This window comes from Podarcis liolepis (assembly GCF_965112155.1).
Source record: "Podarcis liolepis genome assembly, chromosome: Z".
Taxonomy (NCBI): Eukaryota; Metazoa; Chordata; class Lepidosauria; order Squamata; family Lacertidae; genus Podarcis; species Podarcis liolepis.
Genome location: NC_139570.1, coordinates 42414015 through 42430139, shown reverse-complemented (window position 1 = coordinate 42430139; position 16125 = coordinate 42414015). Strand labels below are relative to the sequence as shown.

Below are 16125 nucleotides of genomic sequence, written 5' to 3'. Positions count from 1 at the left end.
TTTATGCCACCCTTTCTCCCTCTTTCTCCCTGCCCAGTGGGCTGCTGGTGGGGAGCAAATTGCTCTTGCTAGAGGTTTCAATCGCTCACTTGCAAGGGCCTTAACCACACCCTTTTATTGCTCCATCATTTTTGGCTTCCCCCACATATTTTATTTTATTTTACTATGGGGAGGGGGTAAATTACAACCCTCTTTCTTCGACCACAAAGGAGTTGCTTAAACTGAATCACAAATGTACAAGCAAACACAAGGGCAACAGTGATCCAACCATTACCTGCTGCCCAGCCAGCCTTCTTCTCTCCCTTCAGGAAGTCTCCAACCACATGAAGTTAAGACAAATGCCAAGAATTTGTACATGAGCTTCTGAAGCTCTGACAAAGGCCAAGGCATCTGTTGCTCAGTCATCAGTAGAAGGTACCCACCACCCTCTTCCCACCCTCCTTCTGGCTCCTCACCTGTTTCTGTGTTCCATGCTCTTGCCCTCCAGTGGGCGACGTTGGCCGACTGCGCTCTGATAACTTGGGCTGTGAGTGGTCTCTGCTCCCATATCGGTCGCAGGAGTAAAAGCGCTGCTTTTCAGAGGATGAAGAGGAGTGAAGTTTCCGCTCCTGGGACCGGCCCCTCTCCTGCTTTTTGGTTTTGGATGTTGCTTCACCTACTCATCAAACAAAAAGGAATCCCAGTGTTGTCAGAGGCCCATCTGATAGCATCTTGCTTCCCACAGAAACATGGGGACATGCCTTAAATGTAGGCCTAACTGAGTACTGTCTGCCCTGAATGGTTTTACAGTGGGGTCTCTGTAAACCCTGCCTGGAGATGCCATGGTTTGTACCTTCTGCAAAGCAGATGTCCTAACATTGAGCTTTCCCTAAATAAAAAGTGGCTGTCAGGCAGCTTTCTTAAGGGAATTCCATAAATTGGGCACCCCCATCAAGAAAGCCCTGGCCATGACCCGAACTAAATTGAGATGACACAGAAATACCCAGGGGTGCCCAGTGTGTATGGTATATCCCTTACTTATACGGTAATTTTGCAGGAGGTGGAGGAGGTACAGAATCTGGGCTCTTGCAGGTGTGAGAGTGTACTAGCCCTGACAATAATCATAAGAACATCACCTGACAGCAGACATCCTATCAGAGTATAGCAGAGGGAAGGAGAGAAGGGAAGGGAAACAGAGCTACTCCATTGGCTCAGCTGAGAAATCAGGAATTGCAACCAATGTTCTACTCAGATGAGACCCACTGAAAATAATGCAATTGACTAACTTAGGTGTACTAATTTCAGTGGATCTATGCTGAGGAGGACAAACATTGGATACAACACCAGCAACTTTTCAATCCTTCTCCCCTTGAACTCTTTCATACCAACTAGCCATTGGAAGAACTTGCAACCTATCACTGACAGAGGAAGAGGAGTGTGGGGGCGAGTGCACCGCCCCCGGCAGTGCGATCCCGGTGGGATGCCATCGTGGCTGCCCCCCTGCCTGCGCTGGGTGCCATGCCCCCATGCTATGCCCCCAGGACACGCACCACACCCCCAGGACATGCGCCAGCCCTGACCCCGCCTGCTCTCCACCCCTTTCCTGGTGCCGAAGCATGAAGCTCCACCATTGCAACCTATAAACCTGTACCTGAGTTGTCTTATTTCCTCCTCCCTCCCAGTCCATTTTCTTTTTATATCCCTCCTTTATAAAATATGGTTGCTGTTGTTGTACTTGTAGCCGTTGTTGTTGTTATTTTTATAGTGCCTTCCTCTGAAGATCTCGGGGAAGTTCACAACAGAAAAATATGAAATGAGAATACAAGATACATAATAAAACAAAAACAGACCATTAACCATCCTCCCACAAACAAATTTAAAAAGCCATAGAATGTTAATCACACAAACACCTGGTTGAAGAGAAACATTCTTCCCTGGTGCTCGTTTCCGAGCACAATTCAAAGTGTTGGTGCTGAGCTTTAAAGCCCTAAACGGCCTCGGTCCAGTATACCTGAAGGAGCGTCTCCACCCCCATCGTTCTACCCGGACACTGAGGTCCAGCACCGAGGGCCTTCTGGCGGTTCCCTCACTGTGAGAAGCCAAGTTACAGGGAACCAGGCAGAGGGCCTTCTTGGTAGTGGCGCCTTCCCTGTGGAACACCCTCCCACCGGATGTCAAAGAGAACAACTACCAGGCTTTTAGAAGACATCTGAAGGCAGCCCTGTTTCGGGAAGCTTTTAATGTTTGATGTATTATAGTATTTTAATATTCTTTTGGAAGCCGCCCAGAGTGGCTGGGGAAGCCCAGCCAGATGGGCGGGGTATAAATAATAAATTATTATTATTATTATTATTATTATTATTATTATTATTATTATTACCTAAAGATAGGTAATGAAGGCTATGCATTCAGTCTGTCTTGTGTGTAGTGAAATGTAAGCACACCACCCAACCCGTTTTTTAAGGTACCCTCACCTGCAGCATCACCATCAGCCAGGTGGCTGGGTGGTTTGTCGACAGACTTCTGTTTCCTCTCTTTCCGCCTGTGGCAGCGGTGATGGTGGTGGTGGTGGGTGTGCTCCACTGGCCGGGAATGCTCATAGAGGTGTGTGGCATGGGGACGCTGTGGGTTCAGTGTGGAGATGGAACGCTTCATGGGGCTTGTGTCTGGGATGGGCTGTGGACAAAGGCAGGGTGAGGTTGGGGAAAGAAGAGAGCGCAAGGTAGTTGTTGGTTCAGTGTGTAGCCTCCCTCCTCCCTAGTGCAGTGCCCTCTTTCCATCCCTTAAAGGCAAAAACAGGGAGGTGGGCATCGTTAACCTATCAAATTTACTTTTCACAAGATACGGCAACTGCCACCAGCTTAAATGTCTTTGTAAAAGTACTGGATAGATTCACATGAAGGACAAGAAGGCTATGCTCAACCTCCACTGTTGGAGTCAGTATGCCTCTGAATATCAGTTGCTGGAAATCACATGTGGGAAGAAAGCACTGTTGCACTTAGGCCCCACTTGTGGGCTTCCTATAATGGGCATCTGGTAGGCTGCTGAAAGAACAGAATGCTGGACTAAATGGCCATTGAACTGATCAAGAGAGGCTTTCCTTCTAATCTACTTGCTCTTTCTAGGCAAGGATGAAGAGATTTTTTTTTCTGTATCACAGTGAGGAGGAGACCAGTGGCCCCCCATATGTTGCTAGACTACATGAATTACAAATAATTTGGTCTGATTGGAGTTGGAGCCCAACAACATATGGAAGGCTACAGGTGTTCACCATCCTTTTTCAAAGCCAGCACTTCAAAGCCTTACACTTGTGTAAGGATGAACTGCCCAGGCCAAGACAAGAGCACCAAGTTGCAATCTAATGTATTTTTACTTGCAAAGGAAACTCATCACATTCAGTTCTTAATGTCAAAGGGGTGGGGGGAAGGGATGCTGGGAAGGGATGCATGCTCCCTTATTCCTGACGTGTGGGGGTTTTCTCTGCAGTTATTCAGTGGGAGAGAGAACACACTCTACTTCTCAGGGGCAACTCAGTCTGCTCCTATGGCCCTTCCAGATGTACTCTTTATGAAACTAGAACTCTGGTTGTTTTTCTTTCTGTTTTTTTCCGCACTCTTCCACATGCCATCATGATAATTCCTTTGCTATTCCAGAATATTGCAGTAATCAAACCACTTTTTCTTCTATCGCAAAAATAAATAATGAATGAATGCAACATTTTGTCAAAGAACTGAAATGCTTCTGTAATTTTAAACCCCTCCCCCCACTCTTCTTTTTGACAGGAGGGCATTCCTAGCTCAGACCGAAAACAGGGAACTTAGTAAATTTCTGCTTGTCTAATCTCCAAAAGAAGTCTGGAATGCCAGGTGTTAGATTCAAAATACATCTGCCTGCTTGTAACTCTGATGCTTGCTGGTTGGAGGAAGGGAGGCATAGAAGGGGTGTGACTACAGCCACAGACATTTTCTGAATCCAAAAACATCCTGTCATTGTGAGGGCAGGAAAAAGCACCATCAGCTTCCAAAAAAAAAAAAACCAGAGATCTGTGAGCTGTCATGTGGAAGGTCTGCTCCAAAGCTCCCACATTGGAATGAACAGCAGCCATAGCGCTGTAGTCAGGCCGCATCTCCACCATATACTTAAAAATGTACCATACCACTTTAAACGGTTGTGGCTTCCCCCAAAGAGTACTGGGCACTGTAGAGTGTTAAGGGTGCTTTGAATTGTTAGAAGACCCTTGTTTTCTGAAATTCTCAGAGTCGTTAAGCAATCAAACCCTCTTCCCAAGGAACTCTGGGAATTGTAGCTCTGTGAGGGGAATATGGGTGTCTCCTAACAAGTCTTAGCACCCTTAACACATTAGAGTTCCCAGGATCCTTTGAGGGAAGCTATGACTGTTCAAATTGGTATGATACTGCTCTAAAGGTATAGCGCCTATGTCTGGAAGGGCATTTATTTATGTCAGGCTTCCTCAACCTCAGCCCTCCAGATTTTTTTGAGACTACAATTCCCATCATCCCTGACCACTGTTCCTGCTAGCTAGGGATCATGGGAGTTGGAAGGCCAAAAACATCTGGAGGGCCGAGGTTGAGGAAGCCTGATTTATCTGATATATTCCAGGAATGATCTTAGATTTTGAAGTTGTGCCAGGGCTGTAGCCCAGGAGTATCTGAAGTCCCAAGAGTGACTTACTTCCAACCAACCAGACAGCCTCTGGTACATGTCAGACATTCCCCCAGTTTGTGAAATTCTGAATTAAAAGTTATAAACACACAACTCCCAAAAAGGATGTCCACCCCAGCCACTTATCCATGCGTCACTTCAGTGTGGCTGGGACACCATTTAAACCACTTAGAGATTTTGTGTATCCCTCTCCCCCTGTTCCCAATGGTCAACATGTGAGTGTTGTTATTCATGAAGCCAAAATGGCACCACCCATGGACAAGAATGAGGTAGCCAACTAGCTTAGAGAAAATCTCAACCCCTCAAAAAGAGTGTTAAGTGGCACAGAAATATATGAAATAAATAAATAAATCTTGAGAGTCGGCAGAAGTACAAATATAGATATAGAGAGGGGCGTTGGGAAGTTCTGTTGTGAGAGAAGGATGACCAAATAGCAGCCCAATGAGGCTGAGCATGCACAGTGACCACCACACGCTGGCTGGCATGGGGGGGGGGGACAGGACCCAGAAAAGCAGGAAATGGAATGGAGTTGCTAGAATCCTGAACAGCAGCATTCCACACTCTGAACAGTCCTTAGGATGGCTGCACATGGTCACCATTCAACTTTCCTGCAAGGCCTTTACCTACCATCGCTCTGAGGAATTGTGGGAAATTTAAATAGCAGCTAGATGCAACCGGGCTTGGAGCACTGCCAGCACAATCAGGGCCCATTTAAACCTGGAGCTGGCTCTGCATCTGAATGCAGAACACACTTCATTATAATGGAAGATTGCCATCCCAAGTGGGGAAAGGGGAGCTAAAAGGGTTGACAGCCTGGGGTGCAAATGCAGCCCTCTAAGCCTTTCTATCTAGCCCCTGTGATGCCCCCCAGGCCACACCCCTCACTCCTCCTGCTTCATATTCTCCTTGAGTGTGTTTGCCTGGGTGGAATGTGTCTTTTAACTCCAACAACACTGCTTGCTTGCCTGGGGACAGAGGATGGAAAGAGCTGTTTGTAAAAACTCACCTATTGTATAAAGGAAGAATTCCCATTTATGGCTTGCCCCAAATTTTGCCTCTGGTCCCACACACCACTTGCATGTGGCCCCTGGGAGGTTGCCCCAAAGGAAAAAAACCTTCCCCACCCTTCATTGAACAGACTTTAGAGAGGATACGACTTTTAAGTTCAAGCAAGCTACATACTGCCAGGTAACGCCCCGGTGACCGCACTTTGCCTCTCTGCAAGAAATTCGGACAGAAAATATATTGGAAGCAGCCCCCACCAGCACAGCCATTGTCAGACATCACAGCAGGTGCGCGCGGCAGACGAGATGATGGAGAGGTGGGGAAGAAAGGGTGGGGACGAAGGGGCAACCAGAGAGGGGAGACAAACAGGTAAAGGGAAGGGGGGATGAATAAGAGACAAGAGACAGAAATGGGTGTTAGTCAAACGTTATCCATGGAACTTGGTGAGGAGTCAAGACTGGTGATTGGTTATTCAAATGGAACTTCCAATGGAAGAAAGTGAGGTTAGATCTCCTCCGACTTCTCTGAAGCAGGGTTGTGGATACCCATGGCCCTTCTAAGTGTTGCTGGAACTACAATTTACACACTCCAACTCAACAAGCATGGGACATCCAACAGGGTGGCCCTTCTAGATGTTGAAGGGCTATATTTCCCATCACCCTACCTTGTGAAGCATGTTGGCTGGGGCTGATGGGGGTCGGAGTCCAGCAATGTCTGGAGAGCCAGAGATTCCCATCCCTGCTCCAGAGGGAGGCCTTACACCCAATTCATGCAGAATATTAACAGATGGAAAAGTTTCTGAAACTCAGGCCTTGGGGCCAGGGGACAGCACTGTTGATCACTTGCTAAGGTGCACCGCAATGCACTGGGAGGCACTGCTTAGTAAAGTCCCTGGAAAATGCTCAGTTGCAGAAGCTCCCCCTGCTCCTTCCCATCACTAGTTTCCTATTTGGCTCAATCTGGGGGTGGTGTTGAGAAGGAGGTGGAGTACCAGCAGCTGCTCTTTAATCCCTTTTCTGCTCACTCTCTCCCATTATACATACATCCCTCCAAACCTTACAGGGCTACAACTGGTCCTTCTTGCTGGGGTTGATGAGAGCTGGAGTCCACCAACATGGGGCAGACTATTCGTTCCTCACCCATGCTCTAGCATGATGTAGGAAGGGAGAACAAGAATAAGGAAATCATGGCTTTGAGCATGAGATGGAGACCTCTTAAAATTTCTACCCTATGCATGGACACACAACCCAGGGGGTGAGGATTCAGCTAAATTCCTCTAGGTGCAGGAGGAAATCGTGGGGAAAGAGTTCACCATTAGCAATTGCCAGAGCAGAATTTGTTTCCCCCCTAAGGGATGAGGCGGGGGTGGGTGCGAATGGCAGCTGCCACAAGAAAAGAGTTGGAGAATATTTGGCCTTTTTCAAAGTGTGTGTGAGAAAAAATCTCAGAAAGTGTCTCAGGAAAAAACGTATTCTGAGAAATGTCAGCTCTGTTCTGTTGTAGATTTCAACTCACCTATGATGCTCTAGCCACCCTTCCCACCCACTTCCAACCTTTCTGTTGCTCCAGTGGTAGCAAATGAGAGAGCCCACCCTTGCTGTGGGTGTTTGTGGTCCTTGGGAAACTATATTTCCCAAGCCCAATTGCTCATGGTAGGCTGTGATGCAGCCAACCAGTGATGGAGGGCAAAAGATGGCAAAACCTCCTGCTTGTCACCACTGAAAAGCAAGGAGGTAAGCAAGTGGATCTCAGGGGTGTGGTGGACTGTGTTGAAGAAAGGGAAGGAGAGGTTTGAGAGACAGCATGATGTTGTGTTGTTCCTTTGAGGAATACATGCATATGAGGTCAGAATGATGAGCTTTCCTCATTTTTAAGTGAAGAAATGCAAGTTTCAATGACACCTCTAATTCTAGCTGAAGGAACCCAGGGCAGTGACATCCTGTTGTCTGGGTTGGGAATTGAAGTGGTCCAAGAGCAGCTGGAGAATGATCACCAGCCATGTGTCAATGATGGAATGGTGTGTGAAATGAAAGACTAGACAATGCTCAGTCACACAGGTGATGATTGAGGCTGCATTATCTAAGCACAAGAGGAGGATTTAAAAATATATCTCCTGCAGATGAAATGTTTCTGGTTCTCTTATTAAGGCAGAAGATCCTTAGTAAGTAATTCAATTTGGGAAATGCAACTGAAATCAGGAGAGTTTCATGCCTAGAATAAAATCAATGACCACCATCAATAGAAGCAGTTGGTGAATTATTCCTTATTCTAACTGTGAGTTTGCCACAGCATTCCATGATCCTCTCGTCCTGTGAGGTCAGGTGGTACTGAGTTACAGATCTTATATATGGCTCAGTCTGGCAATAACTGCTGATGAAGCAACTTCTGAGCTCTGCTTTTATGCATTATTCAGCCCAAGCGCTGTTCAGAGCTGTCTAGGGTACTCGTGTCATGCCTCACATTACCTTTTAACCAATACTGAGAGCTCATCCATACTTCAGTCTGAGCCATGCTTTCTAGGCACAGGCCTGTGATTTCTAGGTCCGGGTTTGAGCAGGAGGGTTTTGTTTTTTGTCCCATTGCTGAAGTGGAAAATATGACAACTGCGTTTACATGAATTGATGTTTGTTATGATTCAGCAGTAAACTGAGTATTTTCCTGGAGAAAGTGGCGGGACAAAAAAAGCCCTGCTTAGTCACGGACTTAGATAATGTGGCACAGATGAAGGTGTGGATGAGCCCTGAATTACTGTAAGGGGATCCAACATGCAGTAGACTATGTACCCACCACTTTTAGCTAGCTAGAAAACTCTACCTTACTTACTGAACCTAATTATGCCACAGGATTCATGTGAATTCCACATATATAATTTTCTATTGGGTTTGGAAGCATATCTGGGAGCATGTCTGCATTGCAAATTAAAAAACAGTTGGAGGCTGCCTTCAGCCACTGAATCTTCTTCTACAAAAACCATGAGAACTTGTAGTTCCAGGAGGTTACTGAGAATTCATGTTGGAAGAATGTCCCAGCCCCTTCCTGGAACTCATTGGTGGGGTGGCTAAACAGGTTTGGAAACTGGTTTAGGTTTGTAAGTGTAGCTTTATCTTAACTGTGGAAAAAGAGAAACTTAGCAAAAGAGGAGTGCTCTGTAGGCAGGCTCAGGGAAAACGTGGTACAATTCTGTTTCTACTGAAGAAAGCCGAGTCTGTAGAATGCCAGGCTTTTTGGTGATAGATATATGAAAAGTTATGGATCCCTATGATTAGATGCATACTTACATACCACAAAACCAGCAAACAAAGTTGCCTAGCAAGTAGGATCTGGAGCATGTTGCTTTTCTGTTGACTGCGGATGGATCTCAGAGAAGCTGTCTGTAACGGGGAATGCTTGCTCCAGATCACACCACAATTATTTATGTGATCGGTAAATGCATAATCAAATTGCCCACTGCAGCACTCACATTGATAAACCTCCCAAAGGTCTTCCAGGTGACAAGACAAACAGACAGAAAGAAGGTGTTAAATCGCTGACTTACTGTAAGTCTTCCATTGCCAGTTAAGCCTCCTGCGCTCACCTGAGTTTCTGCTGCCAGGCGGGGCATGGAGGCAGCTCGCCCCTGGCTCTCCAGGCCAGGCTGGTGCTCACCATTGGCCATTGTTGGACTGATCTCTCGCATTTCTACTACCTGAGAGAAATAGGGGCAGAAGCACAGAAGTAAGCAGGGAGCTGGCAAAAGAAAAAAAGTTCTCAGTAATCATGGTAAATGACTTGCTGCATCCTCAGAGGTAGAGGTGAGATATCAAGGGCCCCTCTGCTTGCTCAGCTGAGCTCAGTGGTGTTTAGCTCCTTAAAGGTAAAGGTACCCCTGACTGTTAGGTCCAATCGTGGATGACTCTGGGGTTGCAGCGCTCATCTCGCTTTCAGGCCAAGCGAGCTGGCATTTGTCCGCAGACAGCTTCCGGATCATGTGGCCAGCATGACTAAGCCACTTCTGGCAAACCAAGCAGCGCACAGAAACACTGTTTACCTTCCCGCCGGAGCGCTACCTATTTATCTACTTGCACTTGATGTGCTTTCGAACTAGGTGGGCAGGAGCTGGGACCAAACAACAGGAGTTCGCCCTGTTGAAGGGATTCGAACTGCCGACCTTCCGATCGGCAAGCCCCAGGCTCTGGGGCTTAGACCACAGCACCACCCATGTGACTTCTATTTATACCCAAGACAATTCAATTTATATACACGACAATTCAACACAGTGGTGGAGCATATGCTAAAGCCACCCAGGTCATGCAAGTGGGGTACATCCACGAGGGGGATGGGGAGCAGAGGGAGCCCCCTGTGGCTTGCTTTGCAAAACAGCATGGGGGAGCTCACTTGCATGCCACAGCCCAGGCGAGAAGAGGGGTGAGGAAGCTGCTACCAGCTTTCTTCCTACTCTCCGCCCCCAGGTCAGACCTGACCCAAGAGTGGAGCTGCTCCCTTGTGCATTGCAAACCAGAAGAGAGGGCTGCAGCATTGCTGCCTACTCTTTTCTCTCCGTCCCTGGGTCCACCCCTGGGTCAGGCTAGCCCTGGAAGTGGAGCAGCCGTGGCCAGGTGCAAGAAAGCTGCCACAGCCCAGGAAGTGGGTGGCAGTGTTACCACCAAGTGTCCTCTCTCTGCTCCCAGGTTAGGCTTGACCTAGGAATGGAGCTGTGGCTGGTGCCATTGGGCTGTTGTGTGAGGAAGCTGTCTCCACAGCTTCCACGTATGCCCCTTCAAAACATGCACCCAGTGACACCCCCACCCCATGCTACACCACTGATTCAGTAATGTAGTCCCAAGGATAATGATACCAACTCCATTACAGTGGCATGGGAGTGCTCCAGCCCCTCTGCCAGTCAATTTTTAATCTTCTTACGCAATGATATTGTATTATGTAATTTGGCAGTTCAATTTTCCTGTAAATCACTTTGGGGCACCTCTTACTTGTATAAAGCAATATTGCATAATAAATTAAATTGCAATGGGGTGTTCCATGCAGTGTAATCAATGGAAAGTTGTTTTAGCATCCATATGCAATGTTTCTCTAGATTCCAAACTGAGATTGATTCAACGAAAAAATGGAAGTTTCAGGCACACTGGATTCCACAGCTTCTTTATAAGGAGGAACTGGCCAGTTTGCTAGGGGCTGGTGATGCAATCAGGATAAAGCATCAAGGCACATGCTGTGGGCATGTGTTGGAGTATCTTCCCTTCTGTCAGAAATTGTTTGCATTTTTTAAATTGCCTTTTCAAGCACTGGCTTCAGTACACAGAATATGGGAAGGGGGAGAGGTCTTGTCCTTTGTCTTAGGGAGCAACATTTCTTGGACCAGGCCTGCTGTTCTGTTCTGCCAGATGATAGCAGACTGGAAAGTACATTTCATTGGTGTAGCAGGGCTTTTGGGATTAGCCCAGTGAAGGCCTCCTCCTGTACCAAACAGTAAATTTAACCTTCACCTGTTTGCTTGTCTGCTCAGTGGGAATTTCTTCTGAATGACCACGCTCAAATGCTGGTGTCCTCGTTTCGTAAAACACATCCTGAGTCCGTTGAGTCCCCCATGAAACAGACTCCTTGATTCCTCCTCCCTCTGGCGTTGGTCTGTCATGCAAGGGAGGGAGGGCGAGAGAGAGAGAGAGAGAGAGAGAGAGAGAGAGGGGACTTGCAAAGAATGCAATACTATACACCAAAATCTTGGTACATTGCACCATCTCTGGTGGGACTTGTCCAAAAGCACAGAAATGGACCCAGGATTAGCTTTGCTCTCCTAACTCATAAGGTTGCAGCAATGATCTGTCTTGTAAGAACCTTATAAACCACCTCCTTCTGGCAGCATGCATGGAGCTAGGATAACATTAGAAAGATGCAGAGGGCTTTTCTTGGCCAGAACTCCCTGGAACTTAGTTCTGGCACCTCTCAGGTGGGCGCCATTGCCTTTCTAAGAGAATGAGGGACATGCTCATGGTGAGTTCCAGCACCTCTTTTTCTCGAAAAATAGTGCTGGTATGGCTTTGACTGATAAGCTTACACAATGCTGTAGAGTGACGTACAGACAAACATACCAAAATATACTTTGATTATGGCTGCTTTTTATTTATTTCTGTGAGTGATTCTTTAGCTGTGATTCCAGTATTGCAGGGGATTGGAACAGACGACTCTGAGGGTTCCTTCCAACTCTACAATTCTGTGATTTGATGCTATTATTTTCTGCTTTATACTCATCATGCTGTGTTTTGCTTCATACCTGGTGACTGATACTCATTATTTGCTGTTTGTATTGTTTCATGTTATACATAATAAAACACATATATCTAAATAATGCAATACTGTAGATAAAGCAGGCTGGGGAAACCCTTCCTTGCAGACAACCAACAAACCACAAAGTCAGGTAGTTAGCAGCTGCAGGTTAAGAAGGACCTAGTTATCTCTCAGGTGGCAAACCTGTGCTCAAGCCATGTAACTTCAGACTGCAGGTGGGGACAGACATGATGGAACACTGCTCCATCTTAAAAAATGAAATCAATCTCCACACTTAGAAAACCAGCGTATCAGGGAGCAAGTTAGACAGAAAAAGAAATGGGGAAAGCTGTAGCCCTCAGTATGTTGTAGGACTCTTAATTCCCATCATTCTTGATCACTGACCACAACTTATCCACCCTTGAGCTAAAAAAACTTGTGACACTAGTTTTCTAATTGCAAGGAATTTTGGTGTGCAGAAACAAATTCCATCAGGTGAGCTCCTTCACCCCACCTGCACACTGAATAGACACAGCTTCAGAGCCAGCTCGGCCACTTCAGTGAGAATTTAGCCAGAAATAGTGAGAACTTTCTGGGTACTCACAAGGCACCTCCATTGTTGAGAGAAGCAGAGCTCTTTTGGCGCAGGAAAGCATTGGGGAATACTGAAGGCTGGCTTTGTTCAAGTGCTGCTTTCAATGGGTGGAAAAGGGACACGGTTCCAGTCTGCAAGGTGGAAGGAAGCAAGGATTATCTGCTCTGGTAACAATTCATACAGTGCTGCCACAAAGGAAGAGGTTGGCTCATTGTTGATCTCCACAGTGACATAGTGGCAGTGAAGGGTGCAAAAGACTGTTTACCTGGCAAAGACCTCCAGGTGCTGGATGGGCAGGATCTCGAGTGTTCTTGTTCTGTTTGTAGAAGTCAAATATCATCAAGGCTGCATAGACTTTCCCCACTGTCATGGCTTCAGCTGGACAAAGAAACAAAAAAAATGAAAAACAAAATAAGAGGGGGAAAAGATGGGGTGAACAGAATTGATGACTAGCAAAAGGTGAAGGCAGTGGGAGGGGGAGTCAATATGAATGGAAATCTTAGATGCTGATGAGTTGGGTGGGGAGCTATCCTAATTCTTTCTTAGCCCAAACCTATTGTTTAAAATCAAAATGAGGCCACCCAAAAATTATTCCTCCCATATCCAATCTTAAATTTAGTTTTCCACATTTCTGTAGCAATCCGCATTTCAGTGTAAAATTTATCCAAATATACAGCTTTTTGCAAGCAATTTTCCCCAGTATAATGCGATACTAATGTGATACTTTTCAAGCATGCCTTTCCCCAATATATGAATTTTTTTACTTATTGGCTGGGGAACTGCATTGCAAAATTCAGAGGTGTGTAGGAGAGACAATATGGAGTAGTGGTTAGAGTGTCAGACTAGCTTGCCTCATAGGGTTGTTGTAAGGATAGGGAGGGGAGCAGGAGAACCATGGATGTTATCTTGAACTCCTTGGAGGAAAGGTGGGATAGAGATGTAATAATAAATAAAGTCAGGGGGTGGGAGAAGGAGAAGCAGGTCCCCATCTCACTCCTGCCCCCCAAGCACATGATTGTGTAGGGCTCCCAAACAGATTCAGCACCTGGGTTTCCCCGAGTCAATTCAGCAGCACTGAAAAGTAACAGATTGACATCTAGATCAGAGTGGGGGCCCTTGCACAGTGACCTATTTCCTTTTTTTTTTTTAATAAATTTTTATTAATTTTCCAAACACAAAATAAAAACAAACGAAACACAATACACCAACATACAAACATATAAACATGTATAATTTCATAACTGTTTTTTTCATAGCCTTATTTCCCCGACTTCCCCATACCTTTCCCTTTCTGCATCCTTGTTTTATACTTCTTCAGCAATTCCTCAGTCTAATTATTCAACTCAATTTCTTTTTAGTTTCCCTAAATTTGTTAATTACAGCTGCAACTCTGTTTCCCAACCCCTTGACATTTTAACACTCCTGAATTTTACAGCAAGTTCTAAGATACACTTTAAATTTCTTCCAATCTTCTTCCACTGTCTCTTTCCCCTGGTCACGGATTCTGCCAGTCATCTCGGCCAGTCCCATATAGTCAATCACCTTCGTCTGCCATTCTTCCAGTGTAGGTAGCTGTTGTGTCTTCCAATACTTTGCTAGAAGAATCCTTGCTGCTGTGGTCGCATACATGAAAAACGTCCTATCCTTCCTTTTCACCGATTGGCCGACAATGCCCAGGAGAAAAGCCTCAGGTTTTTTAGAGAAGGTCCATTTAAGAACCTTCTTGATTTCATTATAGATCATTTCCCAAAATGCTTTTATCCTCGGGCAAGGTCAGTGACCTATTTCCTACTCTCCTTATCTTCCCATCTAGTACAGTGGTGCCTCGCAAGACGAACGCCTCGCAAAACGAAAAACTCGCAAGACGAAAGAGTTTTCCGTTTTTGAGTTGTTCCGCAAGACGAATTTCCCTATGGGCTTGCTTCGCAAGAAGAAAGCCCATAGGGAAATCTCCGGGGACCTCTTTTAAAATGCTGGTGGTCGGGAGCAAAGACTTTCGCCCACCGCCGGCCTTCAGAAGAGGTCCTGGACCTCTTCTGAAGGCCGGCGGGGGGCAAAAGTCTTTGCTCCCCCCCCCACCTGCCTTCCCAGGACAGCGGAGACTTCTCCGCTGTCCCGGGCGATCTTAAAATGCTGGGGGGCGGCAGCGAAGGCTTTGCTGCCGCCCGCCAGCATTTTAAAATCGCCCCGGGACAGCGGAGGCTTTGCTGCTGCCCGCCAGCATTTTAAAATTGCCCCGGGACAGCGGAGGCTTCGCTGCCGCCCGCCAGCATTTAAAAATCGCCCCGGGACAGCGGGGGCTTTTAAAATGCTGGCGGTCGGCAGCAAAGAGCTCCTGTCCCCAGAGCTTGCGGGGCGGGAGGTGGGGAGAAGGGCTTTTCTTCCCACCGCCAGCCTTCAGAACAGCCTTCTGAAGGCTGGCGGTGGGAAGAAAAGCCCTTGTGTCCCCCCCCCCAGCCTTCAGAAGAGGTCGGGGGACAGACTGTCCCCGGACCTAGTCTGAAGGCGGTTTCCATAGGAACGCATTGATTGATTTTCAATGCATTCCTATGGGAAACCGTGCTTCGCAAGACGAAAAACTCGCAAGAAGAAAAAACTTGCGGAACGAATTAATTTCGTCTTGCGAGGCACCACTGTATATAGCAATAAAGTACTGACAGCCAGGCCTGGGCCTAAGCCCTTAAAGCACTGTACAGCACATCAAGAAGAGGAATTCAGGAAGATGTCCTTTTTCCTTGCTTTGCTGAAGCATCCCCATAGCTTGCCTATCCCTGCTAAAACATTTCTCAGTGTAAATGTTAATGCTTATGCCATCAATGTGGTACAAAGGGAAATATGGGACTTACGTTTATGAGGTGGTACTAGCAGATCCAAGGTCTTTGGTGAAAGATTGGGCCAAACTAGCGAGATTTCCTTCCTTAGCTCGATGTCACACTGGAGCTGCAGGACCCCTGCCATGCCATGGGCCAAGTGATATAAAGGAAGAAAATGTTTCATTCACAGACCAGGCTCCATATGAAGAGCCATGCTGGACCAGAGCAAAGGCTTATAAAGCAAAGTACGCCTTTTCTTGAAGTGATCAACCAGACGTCCCAATGGGAAGCCCACAGGAAGGACCACATGATTCCCAATATCTGACATTCAGATATGCCTCTGATACGGGAGGTAATATAGCCAGCTGTTATGACTAGTAGCCATTGATAAAACATACCCTCCACACATTTGTATAAACTTCTTTTAAAGCCTTCTAAATTGGTGGCCATCATGAGATTGTGTGAGAACAAATCCTATAGCTTAACTATTATATGAAGTACTTTCTTTTGCCTGCCCTGAATCTGCAAGCACTCAGCTTTCTTGGATGGCCCCAAGGAAAGGCATTATTCCTACCCTGTGGGGAGGGTATTATTATGAGGAAGGGTATTATTCCTACTCTGCAGGAAACTTGAAAAGGGAAAAAGAGAGCAGAGTAGAGAATAGCTCCTCTTCCATGGAGGGGAAGAAGACTGGGCAATGTCAACGCTCTTACTACTTCTCTGAAGAGAAAAGCTCTTCCAGAATGCACCAAAGTACTGAAGCAGATCACTGATTGATTTAGCTCAGTCTGC

The 16125-nt window shown here is 46.5% G+C and overlaps 1 protein-coding gene across 11 annotated transcripts in view; it reads right to left on the bottom strand.

Annotated features, from left to right (window-relative positions):
* Window positions 1-16125, bottom strand: part of CACNA1B (calcium voltage-gated channel subunit alpha1 B) — a 325506-nt gene that overhangs the window by 2839 nt on the left and 306542 nt on the right. For 6 of the 11 annotated variants that reach the window (XM_083485649.1, XM_083485651.1, XM_083485654.1 and 3 more), the window contains 7 exons: window positions 15367-15471; window positions 12786-12898; window positions 12530-12651; window positions 11148-11289; window positions 9203-9352; window positions 2454-2655; window positions 456-655 (listed from right to left, as the gene is read on the bottom strand). In XM_083485649.1, the coding sequence (XP_083341775.1) occupies window positions 456-655; window positions 2454-2655; window positions 9203-9352; window positions 11148-11289; window positions 12530-12651; window positions 12786-12898; window positions 15367-15471 (1034 nt within the window). Of the gene's footprint in view, window positions 1-455; window positions 656-2453; window positions 2656-5844; window positions 5881-9202; window positions 9353-11147; window positions 11290-12529; window positions 12652-12785; window positions 12899-15366; window positions 15472-16125 lie in introns of all 11 variants that reach the window. The other 5 variants (XM_083485653.1, XM_083485657.1, XM_083485658.1 and 2 more) reach the window with 2 other exon arrangements.